The 24476-nt window shown below is 34.8% G+C and overlaps 1 protein-coding gene across 2 annotated transcripts in view; it reads left to right on the forward strand.

Annotated features, from left to right (window-relative positions):
- AGO2 (argonaute RISC catalytic component 2) overlaps positions 1 to 24476 on the forward strand; it is a 152168-nt gene that overhangs the window by 95172 nt on the left and 32520 nt on the right. For both annotated transcript variants that reach the window (XM_007488388.3, XM_007488389.3), the window contains exons 6-13: positions 988 to 1122; positions 2263 to 2350; positions 6373 to 6520; positions 7689 to 7808; positions 7976 to 8098; positions 8941 to 9074; positions 13257 to 13441; positions 16336 to 16495. In XM_007488388.3, coding sequence (XP_007488450.1) covers positions 988 to 1122; positions 2263 to 2350; positions 6373 to 6520; positions 7689 to 7808; positions 7976 to 8098; positions 8941 to 9074; positions 13257 to 13441; positions 16336 to 16495 — 1093 coding nt within the window. The remainder of the gene's footprint in view (positions 1 to 987; positions 1123 to 2262; positions 2351 to 6372; positions 6521 to 7688; positions 7809 to 7975; positions 8099 to 8940; positions 9075 to 13256; positions 13442 to 16335; positions 16496 to 24476) is intronic.

Here is a 24476-nt window from a genome sequence, read left to right on the forward strand (position 1 = left end):
TTTTTTAAAATATAATTTTATTTTTTAAAATATTTTTCCATGGTTACATGATTCAGGTTCTCTCCCTTCCCTCTACCCACTATTAATTGATTCTCTTCTTCATGACTCAATTGAACAAATATTTCTACAATACTTAATACATGCAATGCACTATGAGAGTACAAAGGTGAATAAGAATAGATTCCTAACCAAGAGTATAAGGAGTTTACTATTTAATATGAGAGTTAAGACATAAACACCTTCTTCTTTCCGTATTATGTGTTCTAGCTATATGCCATAAAAAAGCCACTCTCAATATACAGATGTGACATTATTCTGAAATTTTAAGAGCTGAAGACCTTAGAGATATTCTAGACCTAGAGTTCTGCTGTCCACCAACCCCATAGATTTCAGTGGTGGGGTAATCTCTGAGCTTAAATAGAAAAAAAATGTTACATTTTTGTTTTTACTAATTTATAACTGAAATTTAACATTTCCTTCAGTTAAAAAAAAAACTTTTGGTATGAGAAGGAATTTCATGACAGAAAAATAAATGTTAAGAATCCTTTGTCTAGACCAGTAATGATGAACCTTTGGGGGTGGTGGGGAGGAGTGATGTGAGAAATGTCCTTAGGTGCCTGTGGAGAGGCAGAGGGGAACAGTCTGGCCTCACATCCCTCTGACTTTCTAGTAATGAACCCTATTGAACTCTGTGCTGGGGTGATAGCACATGTGCCCAGAGAGAGGGCTCTGAGTGCCCCCTCTGGCATGCATGCCATAGGTCTGCCACCAGGGATCTAGACCAACCCACTCTATTCAGGGAAATGAGACAAAGAGAGAAATAAATAACTTGCCCAAAATGGCACAACTATTATTACCTCCTGTAAAGTGAAGGCTTTTGTGTTATAGAAAAACACCAATTAGAAATTTCATTACATTTTTGTATATATATATCCAGTTAACACTACAACCTAGGCCATGTCTTTCATATTTCTTTCTCTAATATAGTCTCGGCAACGGCCTTTTACAAGGCACAGCCAGTTATTGAATTTGTTTGTGAAGTTTTGGATTTCAAAAGTATTGAAGAGCAACAGAAACCTCTGACAGATTCCCAAAGGGTAAAGTTTACCAAAGAAATCAAAGGTAAGGGTTCATATATGGAGAGTACAGTGCTCCTGAGAAGTGTCACTTTTATCTTTTGTTGGGATTTTTGTCTTATTCTGCTGAATTAGAATGTGAGGCATGCTCTATTGTGTTAAGGTTAAAATGTTCTAATTCTGCCAAACTTGACAGGCTCTGCTTATCGCTACTTTATGCAAGCTATTATTCATTTATGTGTTTTTACAGGGAGGTGGGGGTGGCAGTAGGAATTAATTGCCTTTCCTTGAAGATTAAATGAAATGCATTTCACAGGTTATGAGAGCTATGTACCCAGTCATTTTCTGAATAACCAAGTCTTTTGGGGGAGGCAACTGGTAGATAGAGGACTTTCCATCTTCCTTGACAATGACCTACAAACCAGTCATTTAGGGGGAAAATGTATTTCTATATGAGTTAATAGATTGTAAGTCATCCCTTTAGAACTAAGTCTCTTCCTGGCAATCTTTTGTGGTTGCAATTGAATTCTTGTAATATTAACAATTTGGGGGTTTTTTTTATGTATATAAGACAGGGTTTGAGACAACCATACTGTAGTTAGAGATCCAATAATATAGGCAGACTTTACATCTCCCCTAATTTTTTTCCTTTTTGTAATAGTTCTTTTCTTGATGTTTTCATATTTATGTGGTCATCTGTTGGGCAAAGAGAAGTGGGAGAGAAATTTAAAGTAGGTTATAATGTAGAGCATGTTAAGACTGGGTGGTAAATTGATATTACACAGTTTCAGCCCATCATTGAGGGTTTGCCCTATTTTTCACAGTGGGAAAGCAGCTCATCCAATCCCTGAAAATTTTTTTTGCTTGTTTCTAAAGTCATCACAACTGAATTTCTATTATGAAGGGAGACCATGAGTTCTTGAATGGCTTGTGTTTCTAAAGTACAATCTCTAGCAGGTTTTTATGCTGGGAAGTTTTAAGTATAGGCATGCTGACACATGGTGTGTCTATTGCTTGGGGGCCCTTCAAAGTGGCAGATCATATCTCAAATAGAATCTCTGCACTTATAAAGAAAAATGGTTTCTCTCTCTCTCAGCAGAGGGGCCACCACACAAACATGAATATGCCTTGTAGACTGGGAAGAATTTTGAATGGACCTAGAAGTATGGAATTTTTGTTTTATTAGGTCTAAAGGTAGAGATAACACACTGTGGGCAGATGAAGAGAAAGTACCGGGTGTGTAATGTCACCAGACGACCAGCAAGTCACCAAACGTAAGACTTATTCCTTTTATCTATATAGGTCTTAAAATCAATGGTGATTACTATTGCATAAATTTAGGAGTGCTTCTGAAATTAAAATTCTGTTTGTTTTTACTCATAGCATACTTTGACCATGCCTATATTCATCATAGATTTCAAGTTTTGGAAATTAAATCCATGGAAAACAAAATACTAAGTGTATATATGTGTCTATATACCTACATGGAAGGAAAATTGCCTAAACTTTATAAAATTCACAAAACAGAATAGATATATTAGGACTTTGTTTTAAAGTAACTCAACACTTTAGAATTCAGGTATAAGTGATCAGCAATCAAAAAATTAAGGGCAAAATAATACATAAAATAAAATTGTTTAATGATTTGCTCAGTCCATGCAGTTTTTTCAAGCAGCATAGACTCACAACAGTTTGCCTAATCATGTTCATTCTCACTCTGAGTAGCATTAGTGTGAGTCATTACATTGTTCTTCACCAAATATTGGCTCCTGCAAAGGCCTTTGTCACAAGCAAGTGGTATCTGTGTTGGAGCAGTGCTCTTTGTTTAATTAACACTAGTTATTATAGTGTCCCCAAAGTACAAAAGTAATGATGCAGGTTGCTCTGATAAGCCTAAGAAAAGTTAGGTAGGTAGGCTGCATAGTGGGCATCTAGGTGCTATAGTGGATACCTGCAAAGGTATGTTCATATAAGAAATAATCTATTAAATAATGGGGTTCACTATTAAGCACAATTTTCAACTTAATGAAGGGTCTTGGAATGTATGTTGGTCATGTAAAACTAGGTGCCCTACTACATGTGTTTATTCATTATATGTATATAATTTAAACATTTTCTTTTTTGTTGATTTTATAGATGTGGTGAATTTTCTTTGCTGGGAAAATTAAAAAGTTATTACTTTTTAACTGGTACCCTTTAATAGCATTAGTGTTGTTATAAAGGTCAAATACTATTAAATCAAGCTTTTTGGCTCTGTAGTTAGATCCATGTTATAATCTACTATATTGAGTTGTGTATGTGTTTCTGTTGTAAATTTTGCCTTTGATGCTGACCTTAAGAGTTTTCTGTCCATCCACTACATAATATTTATGCCAGTATTTATTTTCTTTAAATACCTATAGAATTAGGGGAGCTTTCCTTCACTTTGAGACAGCCTAGTTCATTGTTTAAAAGCTCTGATTAAGAATTTCTTCCTTATATTGAACTGATTTATCTCCCTGTAATTTTCACCTATCATTCCTAGTTTGTCTCTTAAGTTAAGCAGAACAAACCATTTCTGTATTTTTTAGGTATTTGAAAATATCAACATTTATCATTTTTTACTAAATATCTCCAGTTCCTCAACTGATCTTTATATGTGATGATATCCAGGCCCTCACTGCTGAGGTAGCTAGGTTGCATAGTGGGCATCTAGGTGCTATAGTGGATCAAGCCCTTGGCCTGGAATCTAGAAGAATTATCTTCCTGAGTTCTAATCTGGCCATAGACAGTAGTTGTGCAGGGCCCTGAGCAAGTCATTTAACCCTGTTTGCCACAGTTTCCTCAACTGTTATATGAACTGGAGAAGGAAATGGCAAACTGCCCTTGTATCTTTGCCAAGAAAACCCCAAATGGGATAACAGAATCAGACAGTACTGAGCAACAAAAGATTACATAGTGGTCAGCGAGTTGTATTTGAGAGTCAGGAAGGATCTGACTCTGAAATCTGCCTTTGATAAATACCAGATTATGACTTTGAGCAAGTCACTTAATCTCTCTCACCCTTAGTTTCTATATTTATAAAATGGGGCCCCTACCTGAAAGGGCTATTTCTCAAATGAGATGTGATATAGATAGATATATATATATATTTTTTTTTATAAGCCTTTAAGTACTAAATAAATGCTAGCCATTGCTATTATTGTTATGACTTATTCATTATTATCATGATTAGTTAACTTGATGATATGTGGCTTGCTAATGAAGAGTTCAAAATTAGACACAATTTCCAATATTTAGCTTGACCAGGAAACGGTATCTTGGGACCATCACCTCTCTCCTTCTGGCCATAGGATATGACCGTTTATGTATTCTAAAATCCTTTCAAATCTCTTGCCACCATGGGAACATTCTCAAGGTTAAAGAGTGTAGAAATAAAAGATATTCAAGGAGGTCTAGCTTATTTTGCTGTCTTTGAATCTCCAGAAATTAGCATAGTGCTTGGTATGTAGTAAATGCTTATTGATTAACTTGTTGATTGAAAACTACTGTGGGGTTGGAGCAAGAAGACCTTGTTTTGAATCCCAGCTCTGCCACTCTCAGCTCTGTGACCCAGGGCAAGTTGCTGTGATATGGTGGATGAGTCCTAGTTTTGAATCTCAGCTATGCTACTTACCATTCAGTCAGTCATTCAGCAGGTATTATGTCCTTGAGCACATGATGCAACATCCCTGGGCTTTAGTTTATTCATAAAATTAAGCATACTAGATAATCTCCAAATTCCTGTCTTGCTCTAAATCTGATTATAAGGTATGATGAATCTTTTAGTTTCTGGAAAGTCATAATATACTTTACTACATGCCTCCTAAAGTCACTCTGAAAGACCCTTTTTATAGACCTCTTATATATGCTACTAAAATAGGATTTGTTGCTGTTGTTGAGTCATTCAAACATGTCCAACTTTTCATGACATTGTGGACCAGATATTCATGAGATTTTCTTGGCAAAGATGGTGGAGTGGTTTACCATTTCCATGTCCAGTTTTATGCAGGTAGGGGTTGAGTGACTTGCCCAGGTTCACACAGCTAGTCAGTGTCTGAGTTCAGATCCAAACTCTGGTCTTTCTGATACCAGGCCCAGTGTTTTAGCACTGAGCTCAACAATAAGCCTCTCTGTCCCCTGAGGTTTTACTGGGTTCTCTTTTCCTTGTTACCACATTTTAAGCAACATAAGAATTGGAAGGTACTTTGGTAGCCATTTAGCCCAACTTTTTCATTTTACTGATAAGGAAACTTGAGGATCAAGGAGATTAGATTACTTGCTCAGTCATATGGCACAGGTCAAAGGTGGGATTTGAACTTGGGTCCTCTGCTCCCAGAGCCAATATTCTTTGCCCTGTGCACTGTATCATGCAATGAACCTACTCAAAGAAGACACTACAAACCTTGTTTTTTTCTTCACCCTGTTATTCTTCCTTTGATTTAAGAATTCAATGCCAAAATTGTTCTAGTATTCTGGCTGCAAGAAGTAAATGGTTAAAATAAAAGTAATCTTTACTCAGCAATAGTAACTATTCTACTAAGAAGTAACTTCCAGTGGCACAACTTTGTTACAGCCACACTATAAACAGTGCCTCCCTTCTTGGCTCTTTTTCACTTGTGTCTGAATAGGACACAGTGTTACACCCTTTGCGGTATATTGGATGACTTTTTTTCCTTTGGCTGGGAAACATTGCACCTCAAATACAGTTGTCTGCTGCCATAAAATTCATATGCACATTGGGGTCATGGTTTTTTTTTTACCCTAGGCATATTAGATCCTCCTTTCACAGGAACCATCTTAGTTATTTTAATTATTTCTTGTTGTTGGAACTAGAGGTCCTGTATAAAAATATTTGCCCAATAAATGATTTACAAGACTATAAAGTATTTCCTACTAGAAAAATTAATGAAGTTTCCAATGTGGCTTCCTTATGTAGTTCCATCTGCCCTAGATCTCTGTGTGTATATTAGTGATTCCCAAGCTCATAAGGCCTGAGATCTGTCAGTCTAATTCAAAGCCCTAATTCTAGAATAGTTTGCTTAAAATGTTTTTTCCCCATTTGTGACTTCCCCAACTATTTCTTGTCTTAATCTTCCAATCCCTACCTTTTATATAATTTTAAAAAGGAGTTCATCAATGCCTAGAACATAGGAGACCCATAAGTTTTTATTGAATTATTGCCTTGAATGTCAGTAAAATATTTTCTCACAAATCAATTTCAATTCATCCAGGGAATCATGTGTAAGTTTATAACGTGAATTTCTCTATTCTCTAGATTCCCACTTCAGCAAGAGAGTGGCCAGACTGTTGAATGTACGGTGGCACAGTATTTTAAAGACAGGCATAAGTTGGTTCTACGTTATCCTCACCTTCCATGTTTACAAGTTGGACAGGAGCAAAAGCATACATACCTTCCCCTCGAGGCAAGTAATTTCCCAATTTACTTACACATCTTGTTCTCTAGAGTCTATAGCAACTAGCTATTCTTTTAGCTATAAAAATTTCAGGTCTTTCCATTTTTTGTCTCAAACTATGACTTGACTTTGTAGTATGTCAAAATCCTTGACCAGTAAATACTGAAAATGAAAAATGGGGTGGTGTTGGGGAGTGTTGCATTGTTTTATGTATTTAATTGTTCTTTTTCAGGGCTGGGCAGAAACTTCAGATTCCTAGAGTTCCTAGACCCTTGGACCTTGGAGATGATGGTCCAGAGGAAGAATATAAATATTTATTGAGATAGCAACTATTTACTGAGCTTCATTGTACTCAGTATTATACCAGATGCCAAGATAGAATCTAGAAAAGTAGAGATATTTCAGAGTAAGAGAATTAGACTGCAAACCCAACAGACATAACATGAAGGAAACTTAGGTGAAGTACTATAAACAATTTGTATATTCCTGGAAAATGTAAGTCAAAATTTGTAGATCAACTCATTTTTAAAATGTACTAGGAAAATTATTATAATTTAAATTTCTTAAGGACAAACCTGTGGTTTTTTTTATTTATGCTCCTCATAGTGCTTCATGAGAGTGTTTATTGAACATAATTAGTTTTTAATGGAATCCCAGTGCTAGAACCATTTTGACACTGTGTTCCCCTTCTCAGAATTATGTTCTAAAACACATCAAATAAAATACTTAGAACTACAAAGGAAATCAATTCTATTGAAATACAGTAATTAAATCTGGATTTACAAATCCCAGGTCAAGAGGCCCTAGAATTATACTAACTCGCTTATTTTAAAGGTGGACAAACAGACTCAGGGATCTAAAGAAATAGATGGAGTCTAGGAGTAATCTCATAAAATTCCTAGAATTAAGTAAATTAATCTCATCCAATTAAGGTATGAATTTGAAGTGTCCAACCCCTCTCTATCATCTTCTTGACAGGTGGTCATCTCCCTGCCTTGAAGACCTCCTCTGAGAGGAAATTCACTATTTTATAAAGTAGCCCATTTAATCTGGGGAAAACCCTGATTATTAAAGTTCTTCCTTATTTTGAAATGTCTAAGTTTGATATCCCATAAGCTCCAGAAGTAGACTGAATACCTGTACTGTTATTTTATTTGAATTTTTAAAACCTTCATAGGTATGCAACATAGTGGCAGGACAGAGATGTATAAAGAAACTGACTGACAATCAAACTTCTACTATGATACGGGCAACTGCAAGATCAGCACCTGATCGGCAAGAAGAGATCAGCAAATTGGTGAGTGATTATTTGCTTGCTACATGGGTCCAAAGTAGGGCCCTGTCAACTCTGTCTAGTTATTCAGTCTGCTGCAACAAAACTCTTTGTACAGTTATGCATGGGCATGCTCTCAAGAAGAAATTTAAGCCCACATTTGACCCTTTGTTTACTGTTTTCTTTTTAAGATGCGAAGTGCAAGTTTCAATACAGACCCTTATGTTCGTGAGTTTGGCATAATGGTTAAAGATGAAATGACAGATGTCACTGGCCGGGTCTTGCAGCCACCATCAATCCTCTATGGAGGCAGGGTATGTGACAGAACATAACTTGTGCATTATCTGGTCTTATTGGTATTTTTAAATGCATGCTCCAGGGCTCTTGGAGGTTATGATAGCATAGTTTGACCTCTAATATAATTCTGTTTCTCCTAGCAAAGAAATGAATCTGACCACCATCAATGATGAGTATTGTCTTTTCTCATAGTTAATGTAATGCTTCTAATTTTTTGAGCCAATCCATGGATTTGGAAATTGGAAATGTCTCTATGGAACATTACTAAGAAAGAAGGGATTTTTCTTTGCAATGTGAATATTAAATTTCAGAAACAGCTTTTGTGGGAGAGAAAGTTCTGTAGTGTTTCAGACTAACTTTGATCCTCTTCCCCAAAATACAAAATTGAAAAGTATCAGGTTATTGCCCAATTTGTCCTCTTCCTAGGTATAAACATATTAGAAGCATAAATGCTGTCTTTCATTTTTATTCCTCTGATAACTCATTTTGTCACTTCAGAAGACAGGTTCAAATTATTCCACCAGTATTTAAAAGCTGTGTGAATATGGAAACATCTAAGCCTCAGTTTCCCATACAGGATAATAATTCCTGTCCTTATAGTGATGCTTAATGGTTGCTATGAGGTGCTATGAAAGTCCTTAATAAAGAGTAAATGATGAGATTTCTATTTCATTATGCTTAAATATAAGGTTTAAGAACAATAGTATTCCTTTGCTCTAATAATTTACCTCACATCAGATACCACTTTAATACTTTAAAATTTTACAAAGCTTTATAAAACCATGTAACTAAGAAAAGCATTGATGGGGGTCTCTTTTCTTTCTCTTTTACAAACTTCCTCCCACCTTTTCCTTGACAGAATAAAGCAATTGCTACACCTGTCCAGGGGGTTTGGGATATGAGGAATAAGCAGTTCCACACTGGAATTGAAATCAAGGTCTGGGCGATCGCTTGCTTTGCTCCTCAACGGCAGTGTACTGAAGTCCATCTTAAGTAAGTCTCCTTGACACAACTAAAGTGATGATCACTCATTATTCATGTTTGAGGGATGCAGAGCTAACTTGGTCAATTTTCTCTGTGTGTTTCTTGGTCTTTATCAAGGGTGGTCAGAGGTGAGTCAGAGAGGCACACTAAACCACTTTGTGTAGACTGTGAGGGAAACCTTTCTTTTAAGGGTTGTTATCACAGAGGGGAGTAGAAAGCATGTGTAGGCCATTTGATTAAGGAGCAATTTTCATCGAAGTCACCAATTTTATATAGTTAGCAGTTAGGTTTGAAATGGGCTTTTTTCTTTTGGCAACCTGAAGGGTAAATGAAAAATAAGTTATAAATAATTAAGAAGGAAAAAATGCAATTTTATTTATTAAGCAGAGAAGAAAAGTAAAATGTTGATAGAAAATAAGGGAAAAACAATGAAAACTGAAGCAGCAGAGAAAGACACTCTTGCTATTAGCCAAAATTTTCTATTTCATCCATATCTGGCCTTATTTCTCTATCACTTATTTCACTACCCTTTATCAATTGGGCAAGATCTCTTTGTGTGACCCCAACCTGTTCTGACAAAACCACCTATATAGCCCTCCTACAGCAAAACTTTCTTAGGCAAGCTCCCACCTCTATGTCAAACATAAGGGCCACCATCTTATTTGACTTTCAGGAGTACACAATTTGGGTGTCTTTAATGACATGTTTTGAGAAGTAGCATGGTTATTTCTTCATAAAATATTTTATAGGCTCAAACTAGCTTCTTATCCATCTACTGACTAGTGATTGTAATAGTCAGAATTTCAAAGAACTCTGAAGAAGATACAAATTTTGTTGTCTGAAATGATTTTTAAAAATTATTTAATTAATGTAGAACATTTTTCCATGGTTACATGATTCATGTTTTTTCCCTCTCCCCTCCTGTTGCCAATGCGCATTTCAGCTGGGTTTTACAAGTGTCTCAAATGGTTTTTAGCTGAGCAGAACAAATCTGGATATCCTGACCTATCAACCCTGGTTGAATATCAGTATTCAGAAGTCTGACATGTATTTCAAAAATTACTTCTGATATTTTCAGAGAAAATATTTTCTTTGAGGACTGTATTCTAGTCCTTAGCTATAACTCAGAAATTCTGGGCTATTCTCATTGTTATTCTCTCTCACATACTTATTATTTCTATTTATTCTTTGACACAGTCCCAGACATTTATTCAGTATGTAATTAAATAATTTAAGTCTGTACTTTTTGCCTAAATTCATTATTCTCTTTAAAGAGTGTGTTGAATATTTTACTTTTCTACATTTTTTCCAAGTTTCTTTGTACCCTGACTGGTCTGTTTTTGTAAAGGTGCCATTTGTTCCTGGAAAATATGTATATTCCTTAATGCCCCTATTGAGAAAACATGTCTTTAGCTCTAAATTCTCCAGTAGTTCTGTCTAGTTCCTTTTCTTTAATATTTGTTCAGGTTTCAGAGAAGAACATTGTGGAACAAATCTTCCAATATAAATGTATTACCATCAAATTTTTTTTTGTATTTCATTTAACTTTTGCAGTGTGACTTCAGAGGCCATGCTGTTTGGTTCATACATGTTCTTTAGTGATATTAATTCATTGTCCACGTTTCCTTTAAGCCTAACGGTTTAGAAATGTAAAGTATTTAGAGAGGACTTTTGAAGAGTAATGAGCATTAGAAAGTATTAAAGTAATTTGACTTTTAAAGGGCAGTGTTAGAAGTATAAATTGCAAATTGCTTCTGAATTTTGTAGCTTGATGAATATATAACATCTTAACTCAGAACTGACATTTGAAAGATTGAAATTAGAGATAGAAATTCAAACAGATATTTAGAAATAAGATCTTCATTTAGCTATAGTTAGTGGGAAATTACAGTTAAGTATGTTAAAATCTTTAGCATTTGATAAGGTACCCGTTCCAGACTATGTGCCAAAGTCCATCACTGATGCTCTCATATTGACTTGAAGCCTGTTCTGCCATTCTCTCCTAGATCAAAATCATACAGAAGCAACTTTAGTTTAATAATACTCCGTGAATAAGAAAACCTTTAATATACTGGAGTAACTAAAGTTGAAAAGCTATCAAGGTAGACCTGGGTTTTAAGTTCTTATTTGACATTGGAAAGTGCCTTTCCCCCCAAAAACTAAAAATTGGCTTTTTTATCTTAACATGGTAGAAAGAGCATTGAACTTAGAATCAGTGGCTCCAAATTCTACCTTAGACACAGCTATGTGATCCTGGGCAAGTCAGTCTTAGTTTCCTCATCAAGAAGAAGGGAATAATATATATAGCATGACTTGTTTCTTTTCTTCTTCTTCCTCCTCCTTTAAAAATACTATTTTATGGGATGACTCACTGGGAGAGAAGTTGACAGGAAAAGGATACTGAGGAAAACTATGATGATGGTGATGTAAAAAAAACAAGACATCAATAAAAACTTATTGAAAAGTAACAGCATTTTATGGGATTCTTGTGAAGATCAGATGTGATAACATGTTTTAAAAACTATTTTGTAAAAAAAGTTCTTTGTGTGTATTAACTCTTATTATTGATATAAACAAAACAGAATGTTCATTGACCTTCCCTATGCCCCAGTCAGTTGAACATTTTGAAAATGAAACTTCTTAATACTAAGTAATTTGGCAGACTTTGATTAGAGACTACTTTGTACAAAACGAGAGAAAGCATGGAGCAGAAAATATGATGTTGGGCTAGAAGTAAGAAAAACTTGAAGTTAGTTCTTGCCCCTGATTTATACTAGCTCTTTGATCATTGGTATGTCACTTAACCTCTCTGTGTACTTATTTATCTCGTCTTTGACTAGATGCTATAGAAGAGTTGCCAAATTTATTTAAAGGGTGGGGCTTTCACCCCAGAAGTAACCCACTCCAATTAAAGCCAAGTTCCTTTACTTCACCCCTCTGAACTCTTAGAATATACATGTGTAAATGTGTTAGGCACTATGCTTACATACTGTATAATATTTTTATGGCTCTGTTATCTCATTGATGAGAGTACTCCATTAGTAATACAGGATATAGTCAATCCGTATCTTCTCATCCCAAATGACTTTTATCCATTCCCCCCTTAAATGTTCCAACATTTTGGGATTTCCTATAGATCTCTGGATAGCACATGGATACCAAAGTAACAAGCACAATGGATGTCTGTTAGGTCTGTCTCTCATTATATGACCATCCCAACTCCTTTTCCAATTATAATTCTTTCCAATAACAAACTTTGGCATATATTCTGCTCATCATAAAGTCCCTTTACTGTATGAGCTACTAAAAAACATATAATGGGCTACCTTATAGATTAATGAGTTCTCCACACCTGGAATTGTTTTCATTTTATTCTTTCCATCCCTTGATCCCTTTCTCCCACTGAAAAAATTAAATACAAAAAGGAATGTCCCCTATTTCATATGTGAGTATTACAAAAAAATTTCCACTTTGGCAATATCAGAAAATATGTCTTACTGGGGCAACTAGATGGTGCGATGGATAAAGTGCTTGGCCCGGAGTTGGGAAACCACAGTTCATGTTCAGCCTCAGCTTTACTAGCTATGCAATCTTTGGCAAGCCTCTTAACCTTGCTTGTCTTTGGTTTCCTCCTTTGTAAAATGATCTAGAGAAGGACATGGCAAACATTCTAGTATATTTGCCAAAAAGACTTTAAATGTTATTTTTCTTCTATTTGCACTCATTTTACTCTGCATCAATTAATAAAAAAACTTCCCAGTGTCCTCTGAAACACTTCCTTTTTATTATTCTTATGGCACAACAATATCCCACATCACTGGGACTTGAGGCAGAAGTTAAATTTGTTGAGGTTATGAAGTTGAATTTCTAATTTAGGTAGGGCTAGACTTTTGGACCTCTGTGCCCCTTCCCACTCTATGAGTATGTAATATGATGATTAGGTAGATTGAAGAGTGAGATGATAAAATTTACAAAGTCATTTTTAATCCATGGGTTGGACAGAACTTAAGTACCCTCATATAGATGCTGTTTAGGGTAAATGCTTCTGTCTTCTTAAACTACTGTCCCAGCTAGGTCTTTCTAAAGAGAAATTTCTTGGTGTTTAATGAAATACATAAGGAAAGGCCTTTGATTTTGAAACTATATGTCATCATTTTGATCAAATTTTTTATTATTCTTCTTCTTCTTTAGGTCCTTCACAGAACAACTCAGAAAGATTTCAAGAGATGCAGGAATGCCAATTCAGGGTCAACCATGTTTCTGCAAATATGCCCAAGGAGCAGATAGTGTTGAGCCTATGTTCAGGCACTTAAAGAACACATATGCTGGGCTGCAGCTAGTAGTGGTCATTCTGCCTGGCAAAACCCCTGTTTATGGTGAGTATTTAGGGATTATCCACCCTTGCTTTTCAAAAATATTTTCCCTGTTTTTAACTATTTAAAGCAATAAATTGTTGCTCTTTATTTCTAAAGGGACATGTTTTGGTAAAAGGAAAAGATCACAAAATCATCCAGATTCAAATTCTATGGTAACATACATTAATATGGGAAAGGAGAGGATTAATAAAGTGAATATGCATTTTTAAAATTAAGAACCCTATAAATACAAAATAAACACGAAAGATGTAATCTTGAAAATTAAAAGGAAATAAAAAGTTGGAAACCAAAAACATTACAAATGATGAACAACAAAAAGCTTTGACTAAAGACTGAAAGTCTTTCAAAACTATTAAAACTGATAAACCTTTAGCCAACACAATTAAAACAAAGATGGCAGAAAATCTGATCAATAAAATAAATCAGCCAGGTAATATCATAAAAAACCTAGAATACATAAAAAGAATGATCAGAGCCTATGAATCTGAGAACACAGAAGAAACAGAGCATTAACTTTAAAAGTATAAAGATTCTCAAACTAATACCATCAAATAAAGATCTTGAATCATTATGTCTTAAAAAAATAAATGCACTCACTAGAAAAGAACTAGCAAAAGAAAAACTCCCAGTCTTGTTGAATTTACTAATTTTTAACAAACTTTTGTAAAGAAAAGTTAATAATTATAATCATTTTCAATTATATTGTAAAAATTGATAGGCTGAAGAAAGAATAGAATTTTCCACTTCTGGTAAACGAGCCTTAGTATTTTTGTTTCAGGTCACTTGTGTAAAAAGCCTAGTGAAGAGCAAGCCCAAGAGACAGAAGAGTCTTGTAATAATAGTTCACATTTAGATATGGTGTTAAGATTTACAAAGCTCTTTCTTGGCAACAAGCAACCTACTGCTAGCAGGACAAAAGCTAGCATACCTAGCATGTGTCAGAGACAGAATTTATATGTAGGTCTTCTAACTCTTACATCATTCTTTCACTCTACCTCTCAGTTGTAAAAGGTTCTCTGCCCCAGTATAATAAGGACAAAGCAAAATAGTGTAGATCTAGGTCTGAGTTCTGGCTCTGCCACCAAGTTCATTGTAACCTTTGAAAATTCCTTCTCTGTGAACCTCAGTTTCTTTAAGATGGGAAGAGAAGGAGTTGACCTCTAATAGGAATTTTTAACTTGGAGTTTATGAATTTTTAAAATAAAAATTTTATAACTATTTCAATATAATTAACTATTTTGCTAATGCTTAAGTGTTTTATTTTTCTATTTAAAGATATGATTCTAGAGCAGATTGCCATAGGCTTTCTCATATTCATTGCTCAGGAGCCTTACGAATCCATGACATAAAACATTTAAAAAACTTCTCAACTAGATGATACATATCCAGGCCCATTTTGCTTCTAATATGCTCTGGGTATAGAATATACTGCATTAGGTTTAGGTTGGTATCATCTGAAAACCATCGATGAGTTTTTAGAGGGTTATCCTTGATTAAAAGCTTTCATACAAAGGATGGGTATCTAATTGTAAGACAAGTCCTTAAAAAATTTTTTTTATGTCATTTAGAAAAATTTTTTTCCCAATTCCAGATAGTAACAGTTTTAAACATATTTTTAAAATTATAAGATCCAAATTGTCTCCTTTCCTTCCCCATCCTTTTGCATATGTCGTCAACTGACTTTTTATTCAGGTATAAGTTTGATTGGATAGCCTCTGAGAGATTCTGTGATTCTCTGAATGAATTTTAATTAGGAGAACATTTCCCAAAAAGTTTAGTCACATGCAACAGAATCCGCCTTCTTGCTCCTGGTATATCCCCAAACAAGGTGACTTGATTCAGACCCAAAAGTATTTGCCATTATTGGGCATCAAATAAGAGCCACTCCAAGAAGTAGTGTTAGTTCCAGCTGCCATTTAATTGAGATCTATATTCTCTTAGCCTTGCTTCACTCTCCCTTTTTAGACAAGAATTGGTAGAAAGGTGCTATGAAAAGAGGTGAAGTCTATGAGTCAGAAAGACATGGGTTTACTATATTTGTTTGTCATTGACCAGCTGTGTTAACTTCTTTGTTTCTCAGTTTTCTGATCTATAAAATTGGTATAATAATCACATACTCCCTTCCTCACAGTGTTGTTCTGAGGAGAAAATGAGAGTAATGTATGTAAGAGCATTACATAAACGTAAACTTTAATTATCATGGTTGTGCTGAAGGAGACTGGGAATTGAGCAGCAGGTAAATGAATTCCTTTAGGGCAAGAAGCAAATATGTCTTATTTAGGCTGTCTTTGCTATTTCTCTGCCATCATCCTCAAAGAACTTGTTCACCAGATGTTTCATGGGGAAAGGCAGAAGTCATTTACAGGAGAATGAATGGTACATATATAGCTCTTTTTAAGTCTTGACTAATGCTTTGTTTTCATGCTTTTATGTCAAGAGTGGTTTTTTTTCTTGGTATTTAAGCATTTGATTGTAATTAGGCTTCAAGTGTAGAAAATAAAATCAGTATTAGTTTTCACTAACCTTTATATATCTATCTTATCCATATATATGTCCATATATATATATATATATATATATATATATATATAATGCAGTGAGTTGGATCACAGTTGTTAAATGTGGCCTGGAGTAGAAAAGACCCCTAAAATTTAAATCAGGTGATCTGGATTTGATGAGTCCCAGCCCTGCCTTTTGTCAGTCCTGTAACTGTAAGCAGTTTATTTCATCTGGGCCTCAGTTTGCTTATCTGTAAAATGAGCATTAATCAGAAGTCTCTTCCAGTACTAAGTGTCTGAGTCTACTTTATGTTCATTGTAGATGGGTGGTAGTACATAAAACTAATGAAGTGATTTGAAGAGATAACTAGTAGTATGCACTTTTACCTTTAACAGCGGAAGTCAAACGTGTTGGGGACACTGTACTTGGCATGGCCACACAGTGTGTTCAGATGAAAAATGTGCAGAGAACCACACCACAGACCCTGTCAAATCTTTGCTTAAAGATCAATGTCAAGCTAGGTGGAGTAAACAACATCTTACTGCCCCAGGGAAGGTAAGCCGAATTTTTTTAAATGAATATCCTAATTTCTCTTGATGTGGACAGGACTCTAGTAGCAATAGAATGCAAGCTCTAGTAATAATTCCTACTTGCCAATTAGAAAACCTTCAAGCACTTTGAGGTTTATTAGTACCATTGGCTATGTTGTGGGGATTCTTTATGACCATATTCGTTCTTAAAGACTGTCCACTAAAACATTGAAGGGCTTTTATACTATGTCATAGGTAGTTGAGCTGGGGTGAGGGTTGACTCTTGAAGAACAGGGGTCATGGCTTACCCAAATTTTCCATTTTTCCCAATGTTGAGCACAGTATACACATGCTATTTAAACATAGTACTTGGTAAATGTTAACTTTGTGATCCTGTAAGTTTTTAGTTACATATGTGTTTCCTAGAAAGTTATTTCAGGATTGTAGGTAGATTGGTAGGATTGATGGTAGGTGGAGGCAGGTGAGTAAAATTAGAACAAAAGGTTAAAATAATAGTTTGAAATTAATCATAGAGTTTTATTGATCTAGTCCAACCCATTTCTAGAAGGAATCCCCTCAATATAATATATTTTACAAAAAGTCATTTAACCTTTCCTTCAAGATCTCAAGGAGGAAGGACTTGCCTCTTCTAAAGCATCCAATTCTTCACTTTTACTTGACTATAATCATTAGGAACTTTTTTCTAACATCTCACATGAATTTTTATCTTTATAACATAACTTCTATGAACCATTGTTTCTTGTTCTAATGGAGCCCAACCAAAGAATTCTGATGTCTCTTCCATCTTTCATATACTTGAAGATAACTATTGTATATCTATTGTCTACTCATCTCTGGGCTGAACATACCTATTTTAGCTTCTGTTGATCTTAAAGTTGTTCTTAAATGGTATTGCCTAGAATTGTACAGAGTACTCTAAATGTGGGCTTGCCTAGGTAGCGTATAAGACTGTCACTTCTTATTCCTAGAAGCTATCCTTTTCTTAATAGATTCCAAAATTAATTAGCTGTTTTTGCTACCCTGTTACTTTGTTAATTCATGTTGAACTCTGTCCACTAACATCCCTATATCTCTATTTCAAACTACTGTCTCATCAGGTTTTTCTGAAATCATTCCCTTTATCATTAACTCTAGCACAATTTCTATCATATTCATATGCCTTAACTTTTTCAGCCATTCCCCAATTGATAGGCAGCCCCTCAGTTTCCAGTTGTTTGCCACCACAAAAAGAGCTACTCTGATAATTATTTTTGTATATTTGGGCCCTTTTTCTTTGGAGTATAGACCTTAGGCTATAGACCTAGTAGAGGTATTGCTGGGTCATCAGGTATACACAATTTTGTAACCTTTTCTGCATAATTCCAAATTGTTCTCTATAATGATTGGTCTAGTTAACAGCTCCACCAACAATACATTAGCATACCTGTTTTTCCATTCCCCTCTACCATTTATTTTTCTTTTCTGTCATCTCAGATGTTTTTTGGGTTTTTTTCCCCCTAAAATCTAGGTAAATGGTATCTATGGAATTATGCTTTTATAATTGAGTAAACCTATAAAAATAAGTTTAGTTTGGCTTTACCTATTCTTATTGAAACCATGTTCTTTATTAACACTGTTTCCTTTTGTGAGGAATACCCACTCATCATCTCTTTCTTGATCTAATCTCTAAATTTTCTGAAAACTGAATTCAAGCTCACTGGGCTATAGATTATAGATAGGCTCTGCTCTTTTTCTTTGAAAATCTCAAGGTCTGGCGAGGTGACTTGAAGGGTGATCAGGTGCTATTTTTATTATTATAAGTCATAACTATTACATGAAAAAATATTGCTATTTTCTTATATATCTGGTGTAGCAATTGTTTCCGATTTGGTTTTTTGGTCATTTCCAATTCAAAGGCAATTATCCTTGCCATGGAAGAGGAGCAAAAATAAATTAAATAGGTCTTTCTTTTCTCTGTTGTCAGTTATCACATAATCAATCCTAGGAAGTATTCTCCTTTTAATTGTCTCTTTTTCCTATTATAGATTTTTTTTTTCATTTTTTCATTTGTATTTTTTATTTTAATAACAATTTTCCACATAAGCTCTCTGAAGTTACATGATACATATTATCTTCCTCTCTTCCCTCCTCCCTCCCCCCTCCCGGAGTTGACAAGCAATTCAATCTGGGCTATACATGCTTGCCACACAAAACACATTTTCACATTATTCATTTCTGTAAGTGAATAATCTTATAAAACCAAAACCCCAAAACATATATCCAAATAAACAAGTGATAAATCATGTTTTCATCTGCACAATTCTTTCTCTGGAGGTGGATAGCATTTTTTTTTCATAAGTCCTTCAGAATTGCCCTGGATTATTGTATCATCACCAGCCTCTAGTTAACCTGACCTTAATCTTCTTGACACTTTTTACAGTACCATGGTACACTGTTTTTGACCAGTTGGCTTGATCTTGACCCTGTTACCTGACTTAACTTTCATCTTTAAAAAATATAATTCTTGGCTAATGAATTCCCTATATTGCCACCATTTCAAGTGGCTCAAGTTTTCTTCTCATTGCAGTTATTTAATTTGTGTCTTCATAATTTCATTCTTGAATTTTCTGTCCATTGTAGGTTAAATTTTCCTGTGGAATTTTAGTCTTTCAGTTAATTTCTACTCTAGAATTATAGTTTATGAGGGTCTAGACACATACACTTCCTCTGAACCTTTTAAAACCTTCCTTAACAAAATCTAGGGGTCTTGCTTCTTTCTCCTCTGTCATAAATCCTGGGAGATGATGCTTGCTGGTCCACAGAAGAACTTCATAAATACTTGTTGATTGATTTCTTCCCTATTATCAATCATTTTTACTCCAGCAAAGTGTCTCTTTGTAAATGAGAATGAAAACTACCAATAGAATTTTTTTCTGTTATTTCCTTCACCATTTTTTGAAGGATGAAATTTTTTAATAATAAAAACCTTACCTTCCATCTTAGAATTAATATTGTGTATTGGTTCCAAGGCAGACGAATGGTAAAGGTTAGGCAATGGGGATTAAATTACTTGCCCATGGTGACACAGCTAAGAAATAACTGAGGCCAGATTTGAACCTAGGATTTCCCATCTCTAGGCCTGCTCTCAAATCTCTGAGTCACCTAGCTGTCAGTGGGCAGCTTGGTGGCTCAATTGATAGAGAACCAGACCTGGAATCAGAGAGATTCATCTTGCTGAGTTCAAATCTAGCCTCAAACAGTTATTAGCTGCATGACTTCTGGCAAATCACTTAACTCTGTTTGCTTCAGTTTTCTTATCTGGAAAATGAGTTGGAGAAGAAAATGGCAGACCTCTCCAATATCTTTGCAGAAACATCCCAAAAGAGGTCTCAAAGAGTCAGATGTCACTGAATAACAACAAAGTGTATGTTATCACTTTAAATCTCTTCATCCTATGTTATATCTATTTTCTCATTCCTGAATTTTCTTCCCAGGAGTATAACTTCTTAATATACAATGATACCCTAACCCTGACCCTTTTGTCAATCTCATCCAATAAGAACCTTATTTTACTAATGGGATTCTTCTTGCCAAGTCTCAGTGATTAACCTTGAGATCAAATTTGCCTCCTTGTTCCTTTTGTTTATTGCCTAAACTTTGGGCATTTCTGTATATATATATAAAATGGTCATGGATTTTACTACTGGTTCCTGTCTTTGCTTTTATCTCTTATGAATGGGTGTTTCCATTGCCATTCTTCCATTGTAGCTACTCTAGGTAAAAGTGTTCCCTCCCCCATCATTTTGTAGCTTGAAATACTTTTGGTTAAATATGGAAAACTCAGGCAAAAATATTCATACCATTGTTTATTATGTTTGAACTTTCTGCTGCTATGAACCTCATTCTCGGGTACCACCCTCTAAGCCAATTTTTCACTTCTCAAATCAGTTTTTCTCTTCTGTATCCTTGTACTTCAGTGGCCAGTTGTAAGGAAGACATTCTAATTATGTAAAAATGCTTTAAGTAGAGATCATCACAGTCCACTTTCCTCAAGCAAGAATTGTCTGTATTTGTAAAGCATTTAGCTTAGTGCCTGACACATAGTAGATAATATATAATACTAGCTATCATTATTATCATTACTATGATTATTGAGCAAGATATAATAGCAATACATTTTGATAACTCTTGGGAGGTTCTCTATTATTATGTCTTGAATACATACCCTAGAAAGACAACAGATTTCTTTTGATATCAGATAGGCAAATAACTGTCTCCCTTTTGTAATTCCTTCAAAGAGGAATCATCCAGTGTCTCTCTTTGCTTCTTCCTCTGATTTTTGGCTTCTATGATTTTAATTATATTTTATTATTCTTTGAATGACAAGCTGCCTTTTTTTCTCAGATAATTTTCTCCTCTTCAGGAAGAACCTCAAACTTTTGTTCAACTTTTTGTCATAGTTATCCTTTTCCCTTCCTTCTCTGTTTAACAGTCTTAACTCTCTTACAAGGACCAAATCTTCTCTACCTCAGGTCCTTCTTCTTCCCTATGGAAAGGATCCCTCCCATTTCCTTCAGGAATATTTTATTGTCCCTAACAACCTCGTACAGTCTCTTCTCTTGAGCTTCTAAGAAGAAACTGCCTCCATCTATTTTGAACATAGATTGTAGTGACTTGACAATAGCAGGAATGTTATTTTTTTTTGCATACTTAATATAATTCAAATTCTCCTTGCTCTCCAACCTTGATTTTTTTTTAACCATATGTTGACAATTTGGAACTAATTCTAACCAAAATATATTACCTGTAAATGCCTCATTAAGACATTTACTGCCTGCGTCATCTTTTAATTACCTGGCAGACTACTTAATTTCCATTCATTTGTCATTACCACTCCATAGTTATAATACATTTCACCTACCAATCCACTCCAACTTGTTTTACCCTTCAGTTTCTTTTCACCCATATTTTCTTGTTTATCTTGCTTTGCCAAGGTAAATACCTTCTACTCCTTTAATCTTCTTTAAGTCCTTTTCTTTTAATCTGCCTTAATCTTTCTTGATCCTATTCCTTTGTACTTTATCCCTCACTCTCAAAAACGAAAGTACAATTAATTCTCTTAAATTTTCCTAAATTTCTACTCTGTCCTTCACAATCTCTTCTCCTACTCTTCCTATATCATTCTATAGAGGACTGCAAGCTTTTTTCCTGAGTCAACTGTCTGATAATAAATAGAATAAAACCTATCTCCTCCATTCCCACTTGTAAAACCCATTGAATCTATACTTTTTATAGCACAGTAATTTTTATTGTGCCAGTTATTTGTTAGGTACTTTGCTTAAAACTTTGCAAATATTATTTGTTTCTTATCTATTCAGAAAGAACATTATAGCAAATGATCTCTGAGGGTACCTTCCTTCTTTAAAATTCTGATTCTCTAATGTTCCACATGGAAATAATTTAATGTAGAAACAGAGACAAACTTTTGCTTAGTCCTAATTAAGATAGTTGTTCTACATTTGGATTGGGGGAAAAAGATGAACTGTAGCATCTATCTCTTCCATTCTTCCTTGGCTTTGGTATGAAGTCTAGATGTTTGTGGGCAAGTCTTGCCTGGATTATTGTAACGTGGAAAGAATTACTGCTTGCCTTGAAAGTTGCTAACACTTGAAAGACCAAGGAAAAGAAGCCTTGGTATTTTAGATTTGAAATAGACTTTAGGTACCATCCTGTCTTATCACTTCATTTTCTTTTTTTAATTCTGAGTATATCCAAGTGTGTTATTTTTCTTCAAATTTTCAGCTCTGAATTCTTTCCCTCCAGCCCATCCCCTATCCCTTGAGAAGGCAAGAAATATAATACCCATTATACATATGAAGTCATACAAACATTTCCACATTAGCCACATTGCAAAAACAAAACTAGGAAAATAAAAAATGAATATGCTTCACTCTTGACAGTGTCTCTCAGTTCTCTCTGTGGAGGTGGATAATATTTTTCATCATGAGACCTTTAGAACTATGTATCATTATATTGATCAGATGGCTAAAATCTTTCACAGTTAATTGTCTTAACAATGTTGCTTATATTTGATGTAAAATATTCTCCTGGTTCTGCCCATTTCACTTTCATTATTTCATAAAAGCCTTTGCAGGTTCCAAAACCATTCCATTTCTCATAGCAAAGTAGCATTCCATCAATCATATATTACAACTTGTTCAGCCTTAAGTGATGAGTGAGCATCTCCACAATTTCCAATATGTTGCCATCAGAAAATGAACTATTATAAATATTTTTGTTCACATGGGTCTTTTTTTCTTTACTCTCTTTGGGTTACCATTCTGGTAGCAGTATTGTTGGGTTACAATGTATGCATGTTTTAAAGCTCTTTAGGAAGAGTTCTGAATTGTTCTCTGCCAGTTCACAATTCCATCAGTATATAAATGTACAGATTTTTCTACAGTCCCTCTAACATTTGTTATTTCATTTCCTTTTCTATTATTTTAGCCAATCTGATGAGAATGGGATGGTATTTCAGTTTTAACATTTGCATTTCTCCACTTATTACTACATTTTCCAAAGGAGGAAACCAAAGCCCTAGATTGCATCGTGATTTCCCCAAAATCACATATGTTCAGATTATGTATTTCAAAAGCAAGAACCCAATATTTGGACTTCCAGTCCATTGTTCTGTTTATTTTATTTTGTTTTGTTTCACATTGAAACATCTATTTCCTCTCCCTTATTTCTCCACCTCTCTTCACAAAAAGAAAAACCTTGTAATAAATATGCAGTCAAGCAAAACAAATTCCCACACTGACCACGTCCAAAAATATGTCTCATTCTGAATCTGGAGTCGATTATCTTTGTCAGGAAGAGAGTAGCAACATTTAAGTGCCTAGTATGTGCATCATCTTAGACCTTGGCATTACAGAGATGAAAATGAAATAGTACTTGCCTCCAAGGGTTTAACTAGGGAATGAAGTAGGGAATAATACTAATTCATGTGTATCAATGTCAAAGTCAACAGGGTAAATAAAATCCATGCCATTTTTTATAAGGAATATCTGAATGAGTAGCTTACATGTTAAAATGACTTAAGTCTTATAAAGTGTTTCACAAAAGGAGTTCCCAATATGAAAATATTGAAATGATAAAAATTGATGAATCTTTGTAAGCAAGTTGATTCCTAGTAATTCATCTGGAAGGATCCAGCTTTTCCATATTTACACGTTGCCCATTTGCAATCAAGACTGTACTGGGGGGCAGCTGGGTAGCTCAGTGGATTGAGAGCCAGTCCTGGAAACAGGATGTCCTCGGTTCAAATCTGGCCTCAGTTGCTTCCTAGTTACATGACCCTGGGTAAGTCACAACTCCCATTACCTAGTGCTTACCACTCTTCTGCCTTGGAATTAATACAAAGTATTCTACGGTGGATGATAAGAGCCATTAAAAACAAATAAATAAATAAAAGACTATACTAAATTTCCTTTTTCAATACATGTGGGTAGTATAATGGAAAGAGCCCTTATTGGCTTTAGAATCATAGGACCTTCTGACAGTGGCTTTTTAGTTCCTGTCTGCTAAGAGAGACTTATACCCACCGGGGTCTTTTAAATCTTTTCTCTCCTATGTGCATCAAATCAGGTTGGAGAAAATTAATGGAATTAAAGTACTTGAGGGCTTGTTAAATGCTCCAGGAAAGAAATGGGATTCATCTCATAATGTCAATTAATATTCCGAAGCTGTTAGAAGAACCTAGTTTCTGTTAAATTTAGGCAACTGAAAAATAATCAAGATATTGATAGAAAAGCACATTTAAAAAGATATTTCTCACTTGTCTCCTTTCTCCTCTATTCCTCCCTCCCTTGTATATATGCCTCTTTTTCTCTATCTTCTTCTATCCCATATATATGTCTACATATGTGTGTGTGTAAAATTCACACATACACAGAGGAAAATAATTTCAATTTTCATATTTACTATTCTAGTCAAAGCTGAGTCCC

Source organism: Monodelphis domestica, chromosome 3 (assembly GCF_027887165.1).
Source record: "Monodelphis domestica isolate mMonDom1 chromosome 3, mMonDom1.pri, whole genome shotgun sequence".
NCBI lineage: Eukaryota > Metazoa > Chordata > Mammalia > Didelphimorphia > Didelphidae > Monodelphis > Monodelphis domestica.